General features: G+C 46.3%; 1 protein-coding gene across 2 annotated transcripts in view; it reads right to left on the bottom strand.

Moving 5' to 3' along the window:
• Positions 1-189: 189 nt before the first annotated feature.
• adgra2 (adhesion G protein-coupled receptor A2) overlaps positions 190-23,170 on the bottom strand; it is a 45,937-nt gene continuing 22,956 nt past the window's right edge. For both annotated transcript variants that reach the window (XM_030418226.1, XM_030418227.1), the window contains exons 3-19: positions 10,391-10,462; positions 9,304-9,375; positions 9,147-9,218; positions 7,892-8,055; positions 7,277-7,490; positions 6,934-7,098; positions 6,657-6,855; positions 6,416-6,565; positions 6,139-6,300; positions 4,893-5,093; positions 4,590-4,779; positions 3,883-4,091; positions 3,671-3,798; positions 3,431-3,554; positions 3,199-3,347; positions 2,395-2,484; positions 190-2,240 (exon numbers count right to left, since the gene is read on the bottom strand). In XM_030418226.1, the coding sequence (XP_030274086.1) occupies positions 821-2,240; positions 2,395-2,484; positions 3,199-3,347; positions 3,431-3,554; positions 3,671-3,798; positions 3,883-4,091; positions 4,590-4,779; positions 4,893-5,093; positions 6,139-6,300; positions 6,416-6,565; positions 6,657-6,855; positions 6,934-7,098; positions 7,277-7,490; positions 7,892-8,055; positions 9,147-9,218; positions 9,304-9,375; positions 10,391-10,462 (3,781 nt within the window). In that variant the 3' untranslated portion in view covers positions 190-820. The remainder of the gene's footprint in view (positions 2,241-2,394; positions 2,485-3,198; positions 3,348-3,430; positions 3,555-3,670; positions 3,799-3,882; positions 4,092-4,589; positions 4,780-4,892; positions 5,094-6,138; positions 6,301-6,415; positions 6,566-6,656; positions 6,856-6,933; positions 7,099-7,276; positions 7,491-7,891; positions 8,056-9,146; positions 9,219-9,303; positions 9,376-10,390; positions 10,463-23,170) is intronic.

Raw genomic sequence — 23,170 nt, 5'->3', positions numbered from 1 at the left:
AGGTTAACACATTTCTAATCCCTGACATCAACAGGGAGGGTTCCCCGCCACCCGGGAGAGGACGATCATTTCTGCATTCGACTGAAAATTGAACCAAGTCCGGGTGAGAGAAAGGAAGAAATGAATTCCCCCCTTTCCTTTCTGGGTTCTGATGAGACTACACAGAAACAAAAATGAGACATTTTCATCTTATATTCAAAAGTCTCGCATAGCTTTTTTAATTCACTCTGAGATTCTGTACAGCCACATTCACACAAACACACACACACACACACACACACACACACACACACAAACACACGCACGCACGCACGCACACACACAGAACATTCGAAAGCATACATGAGCACACGCAAACAATTACGTGAAGCAAACATAGGGGTGAAATGTTTTCCACAGATTAAATGCGTATAGCTGTACTTTGGGAATGGATCGTCTTGCATTCCATTTCATGCTATAGTTGATATGCATAGAAAAATCACAACTAAAACAGTAAAGCTTTCATTTGACATCCAAAATCAACATCACATGCCAACTTCAGAGATATCTTGTACATTTTTTTGTGAAATGAATAAAACAAGTGAGTATCTTACGTTTGAAAATGACAATAAAAAAACCTGCCTCATTATTTTTTTTTACCATTTCACAGCAAACTCTTACAATGCTACGGAGGCAAAAGTACCAGTTTAGGGTCCTGGATGCCTTCCTCATTTTATGTCTTAAATTATTTAATTATTATAATCAAGAGACCATTAAAACATAACCCGATCATTTAAGAGTCCATTAAGGTCATGCATAGGAGTTCACATGTAAGTATAGGTTACACTGTGGTTTCACTTTTCCACAGACCGCTCTTCATTCCAACGGAGCTCTGTGATTGGTCCGTGCCACTCATGTCCTGCTCCAGCTCGAGCACCGATTTTTTCAGGGTGCCGTTTGGAGCAGCAGCCCCTGGCACAGTGGTGGTGACGCTGTTCGAAGGGTACGAGCAGCGCTTAGTGTCTCGCTCCGCAGCTGCCGCCAGTTTCAAATTGTCTCTGCTGGCACATCGTCTCTGAGCGCCGTGCATGGCCGCTCTGCTGGCCATGGTGGGCAGCAGGGGGAAGGGTTTGCGGCTCCCGCTGCTGCCACCGTCACTTCCCTCTGAGGGGCTGGTTGCCACTGACTCTCCAATGCGCTTCCCATTGGTCAGCGGGCTGGCTTGGTTCTCTGAAAGGCTGTGGTGGATGCTGCCGTTCTCGCTCGTGGCCTGTTTGTAAACGGCATGTGAAGCACTGAGGTTTTCTGAACCAGGGGGTCCTAAAGCTCCCAGGCTACCCCCACCACCAGCAGTCCTTAGAGCTTTGAGACGATAGTGACCCCGGCCCTCGCCTCGATGGTGATACTGACTGCTACCTTGTTTAGTTCTGCTACTCACCTTCCTCCTCTGGGGATGCACTGGGGCTGCAGAGTTAATGGTGGGCAGAATATTGTTTGTTGGCTTGGTGACGTTGTCAGTACTAGTGCTGGTGTTGTTGCCTGCAGGGGCACGTGAAGTGTTGTTAGAATTCTCTTGTGCCACCTGCAGCAGATTGGTGAGCTTGCATGGCCCGGGGCCCACGCTGCTGATTCCACTTGGCGTGGATGATGAGCGAGCTGATGAGGAGTTGTGCGAGTCACCGGGTGGATGGCAGTTGATGAAAAGTTGTGATCCCTGCTCAGAGGTCTGCACCCCGCTTCCCGTAGTGCAGGTGTGTGTGTATGTGGACATCGGATGGGAGCGACGATAGCCTGGGCAACAAGACAGCCACGAAGCCTGCACATCCAGACGGCGGAAGCAGTGGTGCACCACCAGAAACACACCCAAAACTATAGCAGCCATCCCATAGAGACAGCTAAACAACAAGCTAGTGTGCCCTGTCAGCCACATCGCCATGGCTCCACAACACCACAACACCACAAACAGGAAGTGGGTTGCCACCAGCACCAAGAATTGTGTCTTCAGTGAATACTGGTCCTCTGGCACCACAACAGGGTTTATAGGCCCCACCACTGAGTCTGTGGAGAGGAGGCTGGTGCTTCCTGCCAATGCAGGCTGGCTCTCAGTCACAGGAGAGGACAGGGTGGTTCCGGTGCATTCTTTGGCCTGACGGTGCCTCAGGCGAAACACAGTGCACAGGAAATAGATCCAGGTCACCAGCACCACGAGGCCAGCCGGAACAAAGAAAGACCCCAGACTGGGGCGCCAAACCAGCCAGCAGCTGCAAGAGTCAGAAAAGAAGTCGGAAAAGGTCAGTGCACAACAAGGACACGTCTGTGCATTCAGCATCTCCCACAGAATTGCACTTTAGCACCAAACAAAATAACACAATGTCAGGAGTGAAATAAGTCAAAGATGAGAAGGAAAGTACTCACTAAGGGCTGTTGTCTCCGTAGTTGTTGACATTGACAGCCGCGGTGATCCCGCAAATGATAAGAGGGACGCCTCCAGCTATCAAATAGAACCTGGAATAAAAGTGAAAAAAAAAACACATCAAACACAAGGTCCCAGCTTCAGTGTGAGAGATGAAGAGCAGTTCTTGTACGACCTTCGGCTGCGACGATGTTTTTAAAGTGTGCATGTCCGTGTCATTTTCTTTTTGTATTTTTATGTTTCTCTGCCCCTCTATAATCTGAACGGAGCTGCGTGATCCTTCACTCCTTTAGTGTGCAGACTGACACAAGGGTCAGTAAGGGCTCCAGAAGCCTGTGATTTATTGTCGTATGATGATGGTGGCCGAGTGGGCTACAAAGGGGCCAGTGAGGTCAGTGTATGATGGCAGCTTCGGGATCACAGGGGCAGGGAGAGGAGAAACAGAAGGGAATATTTGGAAAGACATTGCACCCCCCCCCCCCCCCCCCCCGAATCACCCTGCTCTGATTTATTTTGACCCCCTCTGCTTCTGTTATGTTGGTTTCATACATTCCTCCCCTCCCCCACTCTGAATTCATATTGACTTATTGCTTTTTCGTGCCTTTCAGCGGCACTCTGTAATGCAAGGTTTCCTTACGAACAGAGGGACTTTGGTTCAGGAACACAATGACCCACTTTGATGGGCCACAGTCTGGGTGGCCGTGCACCAGAACTCCTGCATCTGTCTCAAAACATAAATCGTACTGATCGCGAACACCAATCTCAAAGCACGGGAAGAAGGTGAGGGTGAGGCTCGCTTCGCTGACCTGAGCATAGGTCGCTGAGTAGGTGGAGCAGGAGACTCTCCGTCCGGCTGCCGTGGCATTCTCCACACAGCCTCTTTGTAGATGACCCTGGCGCTGACTCCGATCCACAACAGGGTGGACAGCGAGGAGTAGTGCAGGACGATGCCAACCTGTCACATGTCACAGTCAGATAAGACAACGGGCTTGCGCGCGACAAATCAAAATGAGGAGACTGTGTTGAATCAGGACTTACTGCTTGACAAACCACCGGGTAGCTGGTCAGGCTTATCCCTCCTGCATAGATGGCTGATGTCATGGCGATGTGGAAGCAGGTGTTGAGTAACGTGTGCCAGCTTTTTCTTGATATGTAAATAGAACTGTAGGGGAGCAGAATACATAAATGAGGAGACAAAACAATTAACAAATAGCAGCGAGAAGTCTGTTTATGCACACACACACATACACACACACACACACACACACACTGCAGTACCTGTGGTGGAGTATGTGTGTGATGATGATGGTGAAGAGGCAGAGGAGGAGCACTGCAGTGCAGGCATAGACCACAGGGTGGAGCACCCTCACAGAGATGGGTGCTGGGTTGGGGAAGTCGGGCACCTCCTGCAGAGAAATCACACACACAAATGAAAGTCTCATTCAGCCTGGTGAACCTGGATGAATGATAAAAGCTGAAGGCTGTCTTACCTGCAGCACAGCATAGTTGCTGAGCAGAGAGCAGCGCATCGTGGACGTGCTGCTGTCACTGTGGACCAGCTGACAGCCTTCCTGGCTCCAGCTTCCCTGTCTCTCCAGTGCCTTCAGGCTCCACTGGGCTGCCACAGCATCCGAACCAGGGGACAAGTGGCGCAGGGAAACCCAGATGGGCTCCGAGTGGTTCCACATGCTGCAGCCGTCTGCCAAAGAAAGGATGGATTTTACCAATGCAAAACCGTACTGATGGCTGGAACGCTTATTGTATACTGAAATTAAAGCTGATGATTACGTCTGAATTGTCGAATGAGTCATTTTGTGATCTCTATTCTTTGTTTTTCTAAACCTGACTCATGCTCTTTCATACTGAGTTTTTACCATTCTCCGGGTGACTCAATAACCCTCGGAGACTGGGACTCGCTGTGCCCTTTGTGTGCGTGGAAAGACTTAAAGGTATTACAAAAATTGTAAGGGTGAGAAGAATAAAAAACGTGCTTTGTGGTTTGTCAGCTCCAGCGGCTCAGATAAAGACTTCTTTTTGTGCAGCACAAATGACAAATCTGCAAACGCTACGGTGGAGAAAATCCACACAAAACATCAGGTGGTTGTTTGATCCTGACAGGGAAAAGAATGAAAGAGTCCCAGAGAGTTTCTTTCTAACAACATTTTAGGACGCTCCGTCTCTTTCAGTGGTTCCTCACCTAGGCCGACAAAGATGACAGGTGTGTTGACGCTACGTCGACGAGAGTGTTCCCCATTGTTGCTCGAGTTCCCAGCCAGAGGGAAAAAGCTGCCGGTTCTGAAAGCTACAAACTGCAGCTTACAGTCTGCAGGAGCATCAGGAGGAAAGAGAGTGGCTGGGAGAGTCACGGAGGCCATGGCTACTGAATTCTAGAGAAAAAAACAAGACAAACACAAATGTAAAGTACACCTTGAATACAGGTACAACAGGTTACTGATGGCGCAGTCTGTAATAGACCCATTGAGGCGTGCTCATGCCTCACCTTTAAGGGAAAATTGTTGAGGGATGTGTTGTGGGAGCCGGTGCTGCAGCGAAAACGAAGCTGCTGCTCAATCGTGGACTCCGCCATGTCCATCCCCTGGCTGACCGGCGAGAGCTCACGACGCTGATATGCAGTGCAGGTTATGCCCGTGAAATGGGCGGGTCGGATTAAGTGGGCCTCCATCACAATGTTCCTGGAGACCTGTACGTATCCAAAAATTGAAACGATAAAGTTTATCAATTGTTCATCAGTCACCCGGATAATTGTCTCGCATTCAAACTAGTGGATTTCTCTCGTTTGAACATGACTGGAAACACTTGACATAATGTAAGTTATGTGCAAAACTCCACAAACGCGGAAATATCAATATTATTTATCTAATTATTTCAAGCATAACTGTTTAATACAGCTGTATTTTAATTTTAAATTTGTATTATTTTAATTGTTTTATCTATAGCTACCACAGTTGCAATGTTTGGGGTTTACACAGAATGTATTTTACATTTTAAGTATCTTCATTGATCTATCAAATTATAATCCAAAAGTTTTTAATGGCTTTCTACTGGCCTATTATGGGACTGCCTTTCATTTATCAGTATATGTCATCTTTTCATTTTATTTTTGATTTATGTGTTTTATGTGTTTTCGTGGTTTCTTGTGCTCTGTCTCCGTCCTCTTTCTCTTTTGCTCCTCACCAGCCTGATTTTCCCACCACACCCGTCTTGCATCGGTCTAAATAGCATGGCGATGTTTCCAGTGTGCTTCCCAGCCTATCAGCTCCTTCCCTGCTCTCTTGGTTCCTCCGGTCATCCCCACATTAGTTTAGTTTGTCTTTAAGTTCAGTCTTTCTCGAGTCATCTGCCGTGTTCGCCTCACGTAATAGTTGTTTGTTCCTGCGATGAAGTTCTGCAATTGACGTGCTCGCCTGCAGACTACTGCATTTTGGGTCCACCTTATCACGACACTCTACTGTATCTCTTGTTTTTTCCTTTTCTCTTTTCATATTGATCCTCGAGTATAAATAAACACTGAATAAATAGATGAGTGAATAAGGTGTGCTAAGTTAATTTTCTATTTGTGCAATCAAAACAACACTCCATGTTTTGTCGTATTCGGATATGATATTACTCCCTAATTTCACGTACATGTATTTCCTGAAATCTCAATCAACAATAAGTGTATAAATGAGATTCTCTAAAAGCTCTACTCGCTCTTTAAAGAAAAGCCAATAACAATGAAAGCATACCATGGAGAAGTCCTGAGCATGGCTGTGTAGCTGAGGCCAGGCCAACATCTCCAGAGAGTAGACTATCAAGCTGCAGGCTCTCTTCTCTCTCTGGGCAAGAGTGAGTATCTGATCGTCCACCTGCATCAGGTTACTCCCCATCTCCACCAACACCTCTGACAGCTGGAACAAACAAACACACACACACACACACACACCACACATTTTACAGTGAAAGGATAGGTGCGCTAGGAGACAGCATTACAAACTTTAAACAACGCACATCAATCTTGCTCACCTCCCGCAGCTGTCTGACATATTCCACGAACTTCTCCATCAGTTGTGCCACATACAACACATCCACAGAGTCGGTGAAGCCTGCAGCCTCCAGGGTGTACGTGCGCACCTGATGTGCCAGGGTGACAGCATTGGACGCATTGATGGGCCTCTGTGAGGCAGGAGCGAAAACATAACAGTAAGTCTGCGGAACAGGAACCGTACGTTGGAGTAAACCTTTTTTCTCTGACAGCAGTACTGACCAGGATGAAGGTATGCAGGACACGGGTGATGCCATTGGTGTAGTGACAGTCTGAATAATCACCTTCCTTCCACTTTCCATAACTGTCACACTGTCGGGAAGCTTTTTTCTGCTCAATACCTCCTTCCACAGACAGGGAGGGGTAACGCAGCTGCAGGCAGTACTGATGCGAGGTGATGCCTGCCAAGGTTCTGGGCCACCTGGGGATTAAAGCCAGAGGAGAATGAGAACGCCGAATCATAAGTTGTACTATAAATATCATTGCAGCTGTAACTAACCTGAACTCCCCACGGTTGTTGACAACTTTATCCTCTGGACAGAAGGAGGCACTGTTCTCCAGCACCAGTATTTCAACACTGCGAGATGTATTACCCCGCCCAGTAGAAACCACACACTCCCACTCTCCCCTGGCCTCCACATGTACGTTGAATAGTATCAGCTCACTGGATAGAGAGGGTAGAGACTTCTCGTCATGACACACTGCCACCACAAATTGCAATGAATGTCATAACTTGTTAAATATTTCTTTTTCAAATGAATCAATTCAAGGTAAGAACAAACACATGTTTGTATAGACGGCATCTTCAGGGGGCGGTCAGATTGTGATTTAAGTTTCTGTACCTGGTGATGAAGGTGCAGTCATGCAGCACACTGTTCTCCAGCTGGACGCCCATCTCTGGGTCGGAGGTCACCAGCCGACCATTGTGACGCCAGTGCAAAGTGGTGATCTTGTCCACCAAGGCGGCGGTGCAGTGGAAGGGCAGCCGGTCGCCTTTGAAGACCACCTGCCGCTGGGACGGCAGCAGCGACAGGGTGTGCAGCTCCAGAGGGCCGTCTGAGCAACACGGTGGGAAAAGATGCAGATGTGACCGTCAAGACATCACTCTAAATTATTCCTGCTGCTCTCTCATTACCAAACCTCAGCTAAATGTTTCCACAGAAGCTATTATGAGTCTGCTGTTCTAGAGCAGATTGGATGCAGGCAGTGGCAATTCGTAAATAAAACCCACAGGATTAGTTGTCAACACATCTCACTGATACTTTTAGAAATATGTCCCTGCTGAGCTGGTGGGATGCGTCTCTTTCCACCCTTTTGGTCTGCTAATTCTTAGAAGTTCTGGGATGAGCTCGAGCACTGCTATGAGTGCACTGTCATTGTCATCCCCAAGCCAATGTTCTCTGCAACAAAGCGGTGAACCGCCTCATTCATATGTCTCATTCTAGCCAGGCTCTCACCACAGCTCAGCTGGCTTTCCCTCAGTCCACGCAGGGGCTTTCCCTTCAGGCTCCTGGGGTAGGCACACAGGGTTTCGTCCCCCAACCGGGCTGAGCTGCCGCGAAAGAAGCCCGGGACCCAACGCAACCCGCAGTCACATGTCAGGTAGTCCGAGTTGAAGTTTCTGGAGAGAGAGGTGTGAGAACGTTTTCACTTTTTTAATCTGCATGGCTCAGATACAGTGATATCTCATTATAGGATCAACATATCATAGATGTACACGACAAAAAATACTTGGCTTGATGCATATTTGTTAAAGGGTGACTACACCATTTTGACACATTAAAGGGTTTTATTATCTTATTGAAGTCTTGCAGAGTACTACTGCATATGTGAAAAAATAGTATAACACCTTTTGTGGCTCCAGAGGAAGTAGCATGTAATCTGATAAATATTCTCCAGTGATGTCACTCATTGGCTGAGCTGAATTGTGGGTAATGTAAGCACAATCTTATCGTATCTTATGTTAACACTGTTGGACTTTTGTAATGACAATTAAAAAATTAATCACGAGATCGATAGAGCAAAACCAGAGACATTGCTTTTTTATTCCAGGTATTCTTCTTCCTTGTCTAAACCTGGCGCCTACATTACCCACAATGCAACTTTGCCACTGAGTGACATCACCGTGGAAATGTATCAGCTAACATGGTTAAAATTACCAGTGTCAAGTATATCAACTGTATGTAAAGGCTGATGTTTTGCTGTCATCCTCAAGCTAACCTCCAGTGTTGGAAAAATACAAATCTTAATCGCAAAAAAATGGTGAAGTTGAATTACAGCCACCCCGACACTCTATCTGTCACATGTTAAAGACTGATTTCACTCTGCAATGAATTGCCTGTCACCAATAGTACTGCAAGAACTGGCAGTGCTGCATGAAGAAGCAAGTATTTGTTCACATTTGAAATGTTTGCAGAGAAGATTATCATCTGATTTATGGCAGCATTAGCTCAACTATGTTTTTCATCTGCAAATAAGACTGAGATAAAGAAAATATACAAATCAAAATAAATTCATGGCGAATACATCTTCATTGTTTATTTGAGGTTTTCTGCGGCCATTCTACAAACTTGTGCGCAAGCCATGGGCGAAATAAATTCAAATTGAAAGAATAAATGTTATCTTTATCTGCGATATTTACTGTTTTATTCAGATATGAAGTGATTTGCTGTGAGAGTGAATGTGTTGGCGCCGACGGCGTCTAATACTCACACTAGCTTAAGGGACGGCAGCTCCTGAAACACCCCTGGATCCAAGGTCGATATGATGTTGCCAGAGAGGATCCTAGCAGAAGTCATGTATGAAAAAGTGAACTCAACAACTCATCAAGAGCAATATCATTACTGGAACTGGTTAATCCGTCGCTTACAGTTTAGTGAGATTGGTCAATCCCTGGAACATGTCGGCAGTCAGGCAGCCAATGCGGTTGTTGGAAAGGTCGCTGAAAGTGTGAAAAGACAAAGAAATGTTACTCGTCTTAGTCACTCAGCCACAGATCGTAATATCCTGACTCTGGGTACACTCGTGTTGTTTTAGTGATATCAGATCCAACACTACATACTCAGCATACAAGTGAAACTGAGCAGAACCCTTCCAGGTCCCATTCATGATTAAACAAATAATGATAAAAGTCTTTCTTTGTCTTCTTGCCTCTTGTATTGTGTAGCTAGAGGACTTAGAAAGCTCACCATCTAAACAAACATGCCCACAGTCCCTGCCACTTTCCCTTATCTCGTCTCTGTTGGACCCCAACGAAGGTTTATCACCGATGGGGTAAAAGCAGGGCCCCTGTTCTCCCGTCCACCTCTGAGTGTGATGTATAGCCACAGTCAGAGAGGGATCTGCTCTGTTGCACCTCTGACACTACCCAGCAGAGAGCTGTCCAGAGCATGTGTTTATCTCCCCCTGTTTGTTTTGAGAAGCCCCAGACCTTGCAGGGAAAACACAAGTAGGGGGAGGAGGGAAGGGGAGTCACGCGGCGCAGCACAGACGATCAGCTCCGACCCACGCCGCAACCAGACCTCGGTGTCTTAAAGCACAGTGACTGAGCAGCGAGTGGCTGCAAACAGACGCCTTGTCACATCCAATGCCGTGTGAGGAGGCCCTGAGGTTTCCACAGTGGTGGATCGTGGGCACTAGACATGACATTGCATGGCCCCCACAAGGATCAGCGGTAGCACTTGGTTAAGGAGGCCTTACCCAAGTGTTACTGACCCAATTTAAAGCATGAGCAGCCAAAACAGAATCGGCTTAAGATAGACTTGAGGGTACGTGCGCGCCTGTGTCTCTCCACAACTACTGTGAAGCTGGCGAGCGATGCTGCGCGTATCGACTCCTCGATTTGTCTCATACCAAACAAGTGAATGCAGAATTTCCATGCCTGCACTTATGATTTCCGTTAATATGTTTGCTGCTCTGAACCAAATGGAATGTGGATCATGTTAATGTCTACTTACAGTTTCCGAAGCTCAGACAGGCCTTGGAAGGCTCCAGGCATGATGGTGCTGATTAAGTTGTGTTTGAGGTCCCTGGGGAGAGAGAAAACATTAGGTCAATGAGAGAATGCGCGCAGGGATGATGCTGTCTTAGTCGTCTTAAAAGAATAGATCTAAAGTTTGAGAAATGCACTTGTTGGATTCTTGCCGAGAGTTAGTTTTCTGTCTGTGTAGTGGGTTGTAGCTGGGGCGGGGAGCTTAGCCTCGCAAAAAGACAGGAAACAAGGAAGAGCTGCTTGCCTGGCTCTATTTTAAGCGCTGACTGCATAAAACATGGACGTCATCTCCAAATTGCCACCTATAGGTTTCTTAAGAGCCGCTGTGAAGGTCAGAGTAGTGGCTCCGGCTACCAGCACCTCTAAAGCTTTGTGAATTACATGATATATCTCATTCTTTTAGTCTGCACAAAAACGGTGTGAAGACAAGTCTCAGTTTTACAGTAGGTCATTGAGCCCAGGCAACAGGATATGTTAGCAGTTGATGTTTCTTCAAACCACAGATATGTCCGAGGTTGACATTTGTAGCAAACGTGGCATATCACGTTCTCATTATATGCTTATTAGCAAAATTTCACATCAGGATGTGGGGACGGTGGTGGAAGTTATTAACAGCCATCAAGGCTGACAAACAGCCAACTGCAGGTTGAGTCAGAAACGCAGATATTTTTGCGATGACCAACGCCGGCTATTTCTCACGCGAAGTCGGACCATCTCCATCGGTGAGCGTGGTGACAAAACAGGTATTTAAAGCCAACCCGTGGTATTACCACAGAGACCACCCTAACCAAGTGGTCTCTGTGCCTAAACTGTACCTGAGCATAGACACTGCGTAGTGACAAGAGAGAAATTCAACCTAAACAAATGTAAAGTTGCCACATAAAGAAACGTTGAAAGTTGAATCAATCTTCTTCTCGCGGTAAAGAGAATAAGCACACTCCTTTAATTGCAAAAGAAGAGGAGTGGAGACACATTTCCCAAAGCTGGCTCCTCCACTGGGACACAGCAGGGTATTTCTGCACACAGATAAGAAAATCTTATCCCATCAGCCAACTGGGCTTGAGTTAAGCAAGATGCAGATAGTCGCCCAAATAAAACATCAGTGGGATCTAAAACCGCGGGCAAGCTTTTTCTGCTCGTTTCAAAATGACTCTCCCCGAGACAAACTTACACACCATAAATATTAATCCCCTTAACTGCCTTTGAGGATGTCATTTCATTCTCTCCGCTGCACTTTTCTCCACCCTCTTCCCATTCCGTACCCACGCCCATGTGTTTAACTCTTCAGCCAGATGCCCCTCTCCATCGGCTATCCTGCCCTGGATTTTGAATACAAGAAGTTTTTTATTGGCCAGCTGGGAATAGCGGGGTTAAAGCAGGTCAGAAGACGGATGGTTATCGGCGGGACAAGGCCGATGTGCACTGTAATGTGATCCATGTTGCTACAGCATGAATAATGCCTGCTCCCATCGGACCAGTCGCAGAGGAGGATTTCCTAGTAGGAGCTCAAAAGCATCACTGCTGTGGCTGCATTTTTTGTCCGTTTCACTTCTGCCCAAGATGCCGCTGTGGTAGGCAAAGACCTCAGGGGACTTTCTGCTCCTTTCTTTCCGCAAAGATTATCTGTCAGGGCTGTTCTTGACCGCGCTGCCTCACACCATGCACAACCTCAGGCATCTCCTAACCATTGTCTTGTCTGCTTTCCAGGAGATGAGCTATTTTGATCAAACTAGGGCAGGAAAATTGTTTCAGAAAATGGCTTCCCGTAGCGAATTAGATTGTGCGGTGTGGCGGGGATAGAGTCAGAGATCAGGGGTTCTGCTGTTGGTCCAAGCTCTGGCCGGGCCATCGCTCATATCTGGATTACAGACGGGAGACAGGTTATAATGATGGAGCAAAAGCTGTCTGGCCTCGGCCCAAAAGGCTGAGGTCTGTTGTGTTTGTCTCAAAGCAGACAGCCTTGGAAGGCTCAGCCGAGCTCTTTGAGAGCGTGCCAGCTTGTCAGGCAGAAAACTTTGCAACAACTTAACAACTTTCTAAAAAGGTGGAGACGTTTCCACCTCCGTGATTCTGACCAAGAAGTTACAAAAATCATCTTGGTGCTGCTGTGTCTGACAGAGACCGAGAATACTCCCCAGCGTTTGTGTGTGGCCTTACAGTGTATAGTATGTGGTAATCTGTGTGCGCCTGTATGTCCTGCTCTGAATGTACATGTGTTTCTGTGTGTCAGTAGCTGTATAGGATTTGTTGACCCGGGCGGGGGGGAGAACAATACTGCAGTTTCCAGTCTGTGTGTCCCGGGGCTCATTAGTGCAGCGATGAAAGACGCGGCACTGCCCACTATTTCCTCTCTCTGATGACTGTCTCTCCCTCCCTGTCTGTCCTTTTCACACTCAGGGATTTGCTGTGTAACACTGACCTCCATGTATACGCACTCAAACGCGCATTTGCATTACAAAGAGAACTGACACGTGAGGAAGAACCCATGTCCTGATTTCTGTGTAGATAGAAATCAGGATTGTAAATCTCACTTTCATGCTTGTCTTTCAACGGCCTTCAGATGCGAGCTGACAACGACAGCCGTTTTTACGTGTCATGGGTTATGTACCATGTTGATATTTCTACATGTGTCATATCCCGTTCACGTTTACATGGTAATGACCTGACTGAGGTGGAGGGTATGGTGGTGGAGTTATAGGCAAGAAGGCTGCCAACCAGTGACCACAGATCTAGACTGAGTTTCAACATTTGTAAGAGTGAAATATTTTCATGGAGACTTCGGGACAATGTCAGGCAGATATCTTTGTTGGTAGGTCTGTACAATCCAGCTGTGTTCTTGGCAAAGTAGGTTTTTTAAGCCAAAACATGATCCTTTCCTGACCCTAACCATGTAGTTTTTGCGCCTAAACCTAACCAGAGCACAACATAAACTGGAAAACTGAACCTAAAGAAATGTGAAGTTTCAATATATCTGTCGCTGTAAAAACATGCACTGCCAGCATTTACTATAATGGTTGGGTCTCTGCTTGAGGATACTTTACATAGGCTACATTTGATTCCGCTGCATCCTTGTTTTTTACTGTCCACCGCTCCTGTCACAGGAGTATTTTCCTTTTTTCTGCACTGTAGGTCTGTTTATTTTAGCATGTCCTCTCTTTAATACTTGTTTCTCTATGCAAAATAGATCTACATTTCAGTAAAACTGCTTTACAAAATAAAGGTCTTATCTAAACTGGTGGTATGATATTGGTCTTGCAATACATTGGTTAAGCACATTATATATTGCACAGGTGGTAAATAGAACAAGAGAGAGAGAGTTCATGCCGATCAAACAGGTGCTGAGAGCCACACATCAAGCTCTCTGAAGATGAACTTTTTGCTTGTTGTGATAAAAACAAGTATCCCAGAGAGCCTTTTCCCACTGAAAAGACATTTAAATAACGGCAAGTGAAAGTTTAGCTTCATATTAATGTGTGAAACTGCTCCCATCACAATGTCCTGCAAGCTTCTTGTTGGCAGCTCTCTGCCTATATAGTTCCATATTCATGACATTTTATATGAAACATTAAAGTCGTTGAAATCACGTCTTAATGTAGACCACTTGTCACCTGCAATTATGTGACTTAGATATACCCTAACACTGATCAATATTGTCTCTCTCAAACTACAAATCAACAAATTATTAAAAGGATTATGCAGCATCGTGTTTTGTGACACACCTAGCCGGCTGAAAAGACTATCAATCAATTTTCAACTAGAAACCAACGGTAATACTCGAGAAAATATGCACTTCCTACAGTCTGCTCTTCTATTCTCCGCTTCAGAGAGTAGGGCGTTTTTGTGTGGCTATCATCAGTCTACTACATCTGATACACTCTCTTATCACCAAGCTGGGGAATGTGGAGGAGCTCACCCGAGTCAACAGGAGTTGAAGCAGTAGCAAGGCACTTCTCTCTGCTGTAGCCCCAAATGTCAGCTCTCGTTCACAATCGTAACTGAGGCTAAATCTCTGCTGAAGCCGCTCGCCACCCGCCCCCAACTCTCAGACGTATATCCGACTTCTTTTCCTTTTAAAAGCAGGCCTCAGACTGTGGCGATGACTTGTCTGCGTGCCCTCTGCAGTAGACAGTGCCCTCCCTGACAACAGCTTCACAGCTCAGTGGCCTTGACACTGATGACAACAGCTGTCACCAAGCGAGAGCATCATAGCTGAGATGAGAAATAGCTCAAAGCCCCTCGCCTGCTGAGCATGAAAAAAGTTAAAAAGGTTAAAAGTTGCAGCTGTAGCTATTACTTTTTATTCTCTCCAGTAGCAGCATGTCCTTCTTCAAAAAGCTACGTGATTGGTGGTGACACGTTATTGTTGTGACCAAGGTCTTCCTCTTTGAGTTATGCTCCTTAACCTCAGGAGTGCACTACTTTATCCCCTTCACCACATGTGGCCTGTGTGATTGGGCTGTGACAGACTCAACCTCGCTTCCAGCCCAGAAGGGGCCATTGTCTGCTGCCGCTGGGCCTAACACCAGCGGCTGCCATTGAGAATGTCTTTTTTCCGCACAAAACTCCTCCTGATCAATAGGGGTTGGTCCTCCGCCATTCTGAAGAGTCATTTCTCTGTGGGCATAAGGGATGAGCACCTGGGCCCCATGCAGGCTGGAGAGGAGCGACGTGCTCGCAGGGCAGCAAGGGGGTAATAATGAAGACGTGGCCTGTAAAGCGCTCCAGACGTGGAGTGCTCCATTATCAGGAGCACAGCAGCGGGGACTGGAGTGCTCCACTGACATTGTTTAGGCCCTGGCCCCGGAGGTAGCTGGGAAAATGACTGAGGCCAGGGGATGGCAACTCATTATCGCTAGACTGGAATCAAGAATTTCCTGTTCCTGGAAATTTTTAATGGAAAGACATTACAGGGCCAATTTCTATACTCATACGTATCTCTGATGCAAAGCAATAAAAAGCAACTGCCCGAAGACAAAAACAAATATATGTGTCTATGGATGGATGAAAGGTATGTTGGAATAAGAAAGCAAAGGCACCTTGGTTCCTGACAGAGGTCAGTGGAGACCGTTTTTGTGCCGAGTGTCATTTCCTGTCTGGTTGGCGTGTCTAGAAGAGGCCCTTGCTCGTTTATTTTTACAGTTTCCTTTTTCGACTTTTTTTTTTTTTTTACTAGCTAGCTTTCCCCTGTAGGGAGGGGCAGGTGGGTTAGGGGATTCAGTACTGAGCAGAATCGGCCCTGTGTATGGCCCCGCAGACCCCACCTCCCCACTCCTCAACACACTTGCTCACAATGGGGGCTCTGTAACACAGGCCCCAAACGTACTCCTGCCTTCCCCCCAAAACAGGAAACCGGGATCTGCCGAGCTCTTGTTTTTCTACTAATTTCCTGCTTTGCTGCCCCTTCCCCAGATTATTTTCTTTATTTTTTTCTGGTTCCTCTCAGATTAGAAATACCTAATCAACCTTTTTTGTGTCTGTGTCCATCTGGAAACTACTTGCTTTGGTGCAGCCACGAAGCTGAAGGATCAAAGATCCACCTTTTCTATTCAATGTACTAAATCGCTGTCATTTGGAGGCATACTTCGGATATTTCCTCTTAGGTCTGGACGACAGCCACCTGATCAACCAGTGCCTTTACTTTTAGCCCCTCAACTCTGCTCTTGTGAAACTGTAAAATAAACATTCGATCCAAATGTAGATGTACAGAAATAGCAATATACACTTTCACTTGATGTGTAAAATGTCCTAAACTGATTATATGTTTCTATAGTCTGCAGCAAGAAGGGCCGGAGATTATTCTGCCAAGGAAAACTCTGGAACCACGGACTGTTATTGACTTCAGTTCTGGCTTCGGGAGCGATGCCTGTTTAGGCAGCTCTGTTAACTTTCATGAGATCTACCAGCATGCACGGCAGTGAGAAACAATGAAAGTCGGTTTATGGCTTCAGTGGGACATACAGTCGATCATAATATCCGTCCGTCAGATTAATGATCATGTAAAGTCAAAGCTTCTCGGGGCCGGTGGTGACAGTTTTCTGAAGAGACAAAAGGCGGAGGAATGCTGTTTTATTCTGTCAAACTGAGTCATTCGTAGTGAACGACCCAAAAGTCTCTTTCCCAATAAGTTAATCGACACTGGGCTGAAACAATGCACTCTTAATAGCTGGAAGGGAAACAGGAACAAACGCCTTTCATTCAAATTATCAATGAAAAGGGAGACTCATGATCGCGAGTGTCTTTTCTGCCAGTAGGTGGACTACAGCATGCAGAGAGTGGGAAGGGGGAGGAACGGCGAGAGAGCTGGGAGAGGGGAGATGCAAAAATAAAGCAGAGAAGGAACACAAACGGAAGTGGGGGGAAGTAAGCTTGAGAAAGCTCAAGTTCCTCTGGAGGAAAAACGCCATTGAAACCATATCAAGTTTGCCGAACGAGTGCGCGCGAGAGAGTTACTGGCGTATAAAGCGTACAATTTGGTAATGGGCTTATGAGGGGGCTCGCTCGCTGTTTCAATAAACCCCCAGAGCCATGACTGAGCTCGGCTTGCAATACAAACACACCCCGTTCCTTCAGTTTATCTGAAAGACACATCTGGAGTCTATCAACTCCAGCAGCACCCCCCTTTCTGTTTCCACTCTCCAGCACGCTTAACCCCTTCCTCACCTGCTCCACCCCTTCATGTCATGCACTCTCATTAGGTGACCGTTGTCTAACCGGGGGCCACTCCATGGCGTGTGCGGGCAAATGCACCAACACAAATGTTCTTTTTTTTTTTTTTTACTTCTTTTTTCTGTGAGGGAGAAGTGAGGCTCCCATGCTGGCCTTAGCTCCCTGCTACAATCTGAACCTTGTCTTACCCAGACCAGTCTAGACAGGAGGGCTCCTTGCCATGTCCACACATTCTCCACTGTTTTTACATGCTATACTGCTACCCACCTCTGCTTTGTTCCCACTCATTAAGGTAATTTGCTTAGCCTGTGTGGAAATAATGTTAATCTCCCGCTAAGAAAAACAACCTCAGCTTTATATAAGACAAACTGCAGGAGTGCGCTTTCCTCCGTTCCCTCCCTCCGTCTTCCTCTCCTTCCCCTCTCGCTTTCTCTCTCCAGCCACCATACCATCTTTAGCCATCTCGGCTCCACTTCCCCCCCCCGTCAGATGGTAAAGTTGTTTAAGTTGGACCATTTCCTAACCCCTGGCTGCACAGAATGGCAGAGGCGATTTCAAGGTCGGTTTCAGCGAGACTCAGGCGAAGACTGAGTGGCCTGCCTCCCCCTTTTTTGTAAAACAGATACTATCAAGTCAAGAAGTAATGAATTGCCCTGAGAATTCTTCACCGTAATGTGATAATAGTGTATATGTTTTCCATCATGCAGACATTTTCCTAAACATAATCCAGCATCTGCACATTCTCATGCACTGTGTGACTTATTGGTCGCAGGTTTCAGCGCAAACTTCCCTTAACTCGTGTTGCTCTATAAACACATAAATCACACGTCCTCATTTCCTGCTCGTGAATGATTCAGTCAATAGGAAGTTTTTGAAAAACCTCGGAAGAAATTTCCTGTGCATGTGTAAAAAAGTACAATCCCGTCAGGTACTGTATGGATACATTCAGACTCTTGTTGACAAAGTCTATCACGCTGCCAACACCTTGAGCCTCTAACCACAAGCCTCACTCCGGCCTTTCAGCCCTGTCCACTGCAAGCGCCCTGCTGCTCCCTCATCCATCATCATCGCTGCCCTCTGCTCTCCCTCTCTGCTCCCTGCTCCCGCTCTCCCTGTAGGGTGAACAGACCTGGTAATGAGGGCCCCTTGTGCCCTGTCTGTCCTGTGTCCCATGGTGCAGTGGGGCCCAGTTGGACAAGAGCCAGACTGCCTCGGCACTCTTTGCTCATTATTCTCATTACCTCGCCTCAAATCAGCGCAGGACAGGCTGCTGGGATCTGTCCGCAACTCATAAAGGTCCCGGCTCGTTAGTGGGGCTGCCAGCGTCAGCTCTCATCAGAAAGGGCGTGCACAGAGGTGGTGGAGGTGGAGGTACTCAAATAGGTGCACAAGTACGGTATCGAGCAGAGGTGGCAAAAGCACACAAATTCTTTACTTCCAGCAGAAGCAAAGATACTGGTGTAAAATAAGAGTCTGGTAAAAGTAGAATTAATGATTCAACTCCTTTACACAAGTAAAGTAATACAGTACAGGCTCCCTCTGAAGGACATTTCTACCAGCCGTTTCTGTGCAAAGTAAACAGAGCCTCACATCATATTAATATAATTCAAAGACTTTTAAACTCAAAGGTAGAATCAGTGTTTGTGAACGCACCAAACAGATAGTTGATTGTTCATTCCTAGGATGTCAAACACTGACATTTTGGGGTGAGAAAGCGTCCGGAGCAGCAACAAACACAAGAGACTAACTTTACCCCCATACCACTCTCTGTCTGTTTCTGTCGTGTGACGTCTTTTACGTTGTTTCATCTCGCTACGTGTGCCCTGTGTGATATGCACCGATGGGGTGAAATCAGTGAAATCACGACGCAAATGCTTAGGCAAACGAGTAGAAAGTACTGATATTTGTGTTCAAATATCGGGAGTAAAATTAAAAAGTAACACGAGTACTTGTATTCTGTTACTTCCCACCTCTGGTCTCGAAGGCATGATGGTGTCCGTTAAAAGCGGCTTATTTTGGAATTAGCAAGCGCAGCCACTGAAGTGAGGTATGATTCAACGGCTGTTTCATCCCAAAAGCTGGAAAAATTGAGGAATTCCAGGATCCAAATGTAGCTGTTGGATGGCAGGCCTATTTAAAAGAGCTACAAAAACACAGTAGTCCAGTAAGAGGGCAAAAACAAACACGGCTAAATTGCTCCTCTGCACTTGGGTGGTTTGGCAGGTTATGAAGGCAATAGTGGCTTTGAGGAGGTTTGTCCCAATGAAAGGGCTAACTGTGTAGATTGCTGCACTGTCTGGCCCAGGCCTGGAGGAGGGTGGCCTGCCCTGGAGCTGTATTCTCCAACGAACAACAGCAGATCAGACTGCATTCAACTCTCAATAGAAGTCGGGTGTGAGAGTGTGTCTACTGAGAGAGTAAGCAGGCCCGTTCGAAACGAAGCAACGATGGTGCCCAAACTAGGAAACACGCCGGAGTCACAACAAAGATGGACGGAGAGTGAGAGTGTGTGTGTGTGTGTGTGTGTGTGTGTGTGTGTGTGTGTGTGCAGTCGGGGAGCAGACTGTGTTTATCCTCGTCACGTAGGGGAAGAGATGCAGTGTAATTCCCTGATGTGTGTTTACTCAGCCCTAGTGGGCTGGCCTTTGATTACAGCACTGACCACATAATATGAGTAACTGTTCACTACTGCGCCAAATGACAAGCACATGTAGCCGACATGCTGGAAACAATGAGAGGACCTGAGGAGCGATGGCGGGCTGAGGAGACGAAATAAAACTGAAATCTCCCAGTTTACGTCCAGACCTTCACTGTGAACTCACTCCTGTCTCCCGAACCTTTTCCATCACTGCAACGGTGAATTTCAATGTGGCATTTTTTTCACATCAGACAGCAATTTTACCATGAGCTCAGATGTAATTATAAGCTGTGCAGGGCTCAATTAAAGGTTGAAGACGTCAGAGTAAGTGAGCGGACCTCCGCCGCTGTGTGTCACAGAGCCAGCAGAGGTTGAGGCAGAGGAGTGAAATGAGGCCTGCATGATTTACGTTATGTCCTCTCCTTACACCAGACGCCCACATCTTTCTCTGCGGAACATAAATGTGTGTGTGTGTGTGTGTGTGTGTGTGTGTGTGTGTGTGTGTGTGTGTGTGTGTGTGTTAGTTTGTCGGCCTGTTCTGTGTCTTTCTCACAGGTCTTCAAGTTATGAGCCTCCAGGAAAGCTCCACCCTGTTGCCCCCTGCTAGTTTTATCACTGCTCCAGCTACAAGGGCCAGTTAGTGGGTAAGCTCGGGTTACCCAACCCACCGACCCTACGGCGCTACAGGGAACCTTGTCTGCACATACAAAAACAAGCAACATCAGCTCATTTTACAGCAAACACTTCAAGCAACAGGTCTGCTTTAGCTTTACTTTGCTATCAGTTATTCTCCCGAGTAGCATTAGTCACAGGTTCTTGGTTTCCTGTCTTCCTGTCAACAGCTTTATCAGCGTCGCTGGTGCAAGACAGTCGAGGTGAGAACTGAGAACGTGGAGTTGTTCACCCATGGCGTTCACATGCCAGACATAAAAACAGCAATTCAGCAATTTGGCTTTTGATCTCGGCCGGCACGTCTGGTGTGAGCTCCAGCAGGTAGGTCGTAACGAGCTCGAAACTGCAGCAAATTACCATATTTTTCTTTCTTTCGACATTTTTGAGGAGCTTGTTAGCTTCATGGGTGGCAGCGCCGAGTGGCATGTGGAACTAATATCCCTTCGAACGTACCCATCCCCCTCCCACAAGTGCGTCTGCCAGACTACAGTATCCGACTGAAGCTGCTCCATGTGTGTTGTTAGCTACCAGGGCGCTATAAAGATTTACTGGGATGCTCTGTAAAACAGCACACCTTCTGGTGGGAAACACAGCCTAGATGTAATTCTCACATCACAGTATCCAAAAAAGCCAGGAGTGGTAGCAGCTGGAGCCATTAAACGCCACTCCAGACTGCGATGAAAGTTGACCAGAAAGTCATATCATATCATACACGGGCCTCCTGTGTCCGACCTGTACTGCCAGCCGCCCCATCTTCTGTTTTGTGATTCCAAGAGTTCAATAAGCTGCTGTAGTCTCTGCAGTTTTCCTTGATTGGACCTGCTAACATGACAACATTCTCATCTTCGTGCAAAGTTGGTTATATAGCAGTAATATGTATAACAAAGTTAAACATGTACTAATAATGTGTAGTTTTATGATTACACAAAATCGGGATAATCGTGACACGTGAGACCTCCAGAGTCATGATGTCAAACGTTTGAGACTCAGTTTCTGTCCCATGCTCCATGGGAGAGCTAAGCGACATCGTTGTCAGAGATTTCTGTGTTTTAGCCTTGCTGTCAAAGCGCATAGTTTGGGTTTTTGACATGGGCTTGTTTGAGGTAATCATCCCTCCTCAGTTTATTACCTGCAGCAGAGGATCGTCAGCTCTCCCACCTGTGTGGAAAAAACAGTGCGTGGCACCTACAGGTAAGCAGAGCATTGTACTGCTAAACGGCACCAACAGCAAGATGTATTTTAGCCTCCTGAAAGAAGGCACACCTATAAAATATAAATATATAGCAGTTACTGTTTTCAGAAAGCCTCATAACACAGTATGGGGCAGGCACAGCTGTACTTGAGCATAGGTATACGGACATTGTACATTTGAGGAAATTAGTCCCAAAGCAAAGGGCTGTCTGATGGCAACAATATAGCGAACACTTAAACGGAATATATATTTTTAAGTGTACCTTTTCTTAGGTGTCCAAAATACATCTTGCTGTCTGTGTTGTTTGGCAGTACAACGCTCTGCTTCCCTGTTGGTGCTAAGCACTGCTTCTCCACACAGGGGGAGAGCTGACGGTCATCTACAGCAGGTTACACACTGACCCGGGATAAGTAACGCATACAACCCCACACCCAAAGACCCAAACTATCACTTTCAATTATTGTTATATTATTATTAAAGGAGATCACCTCCATTGATATCCTGTTCTGGGCCTCGTCATCACAACACAACACACACAATGTCAGTCACCGCCGGTTACACTAGCATGCTAAAATTTGCTTATTAGCATTAGTACTGCTAGTAGTCACTATTAGCATGAGTAGAGTAGATGAGTTTGGGTGTCTTGATTTTCAAGGTCCGCGACTTTCAAACCTCTGTAGTCTCAATTAGCAACCCCATTTTTTAAGCTGCAGCATATCCAGATGTACACCAAAAGTGACAGGGCTCTATTCTAGGCCGAGACCCATCCTCAGTCCAGGTTTTGCGAAAATCCATCAGGTGTTTTTTTGTGCATATACTATACAGGGTTCGTACACATTTTTCAAGGTCAAATTCAAGCACTTTTCAAGCACTTTTAAGGGTAATTTTCAAGATTTTCCAGCACCTTATTGCTGGGGTAAAGTACTTATCTACAGGAATATATATACTCATGATTTTATTCTTCACTTTTTATCACAATTATGTATATATTATGCTGTAAACATCTAAAATTATGTTTCATAACAGCAAAAACTTCAGAAATTAATTATCCGGTCTGATCCCAATTTTGGGAAAGACACAGAGTTATAATGTCAAACACTTTCAAGCACTTAAACTAAAATCCAAGCACTTTTCAGACCTTGAAAACACAACATTGAAATTCAAGCACTTTCAAGGATTTCAAGCACCCGTACGAACCCTGACTATACTATACAAGCTGAGGGAGCCAGATTTGGGAATCCTTCCTGCAGCACTCTATTAATCCTGATTGTAATGTCAACTTCATGTAAGCACTAGAGGATTAGTCAGGGGATCACAGAAGTCAGTAGGATTCATCATCTGAGGACCGTGAATGCCTGAAGCTAATTTCATGGCAATCAATCCAAGACAAGTTGAGATATTTCAGCAGTGAACGGACCAACCAACAGACTGCCCGTAGAGGAGAGGTGGGGCAAAGAGCTGTTCATACGCGCCAGTTTCCAGTGTGGTCACCAGTACCGCCATTCAGTTATATTTCCCCAGGAGTTATCCTGTCCATCATCTGTCTCACACCCCATTCAGAGAGATTATGATGCTAC

This window comes from Sparus aurata, chromosome 5 (genome assembly GCF_900880675.1).
Source record: "Sparus aurata chromosome 5, fSpaAur1.1, whole genome shotgun sequence".
Lineage (NCBI taxonomy): Eukaryota > Metazoa > Chordata > Actinopteri > Spariformes > Sparidae > Sparus > Sparus aurata.
This window is presented reverse-complemented; position numbering and strand designations above follow the sequence as displayed.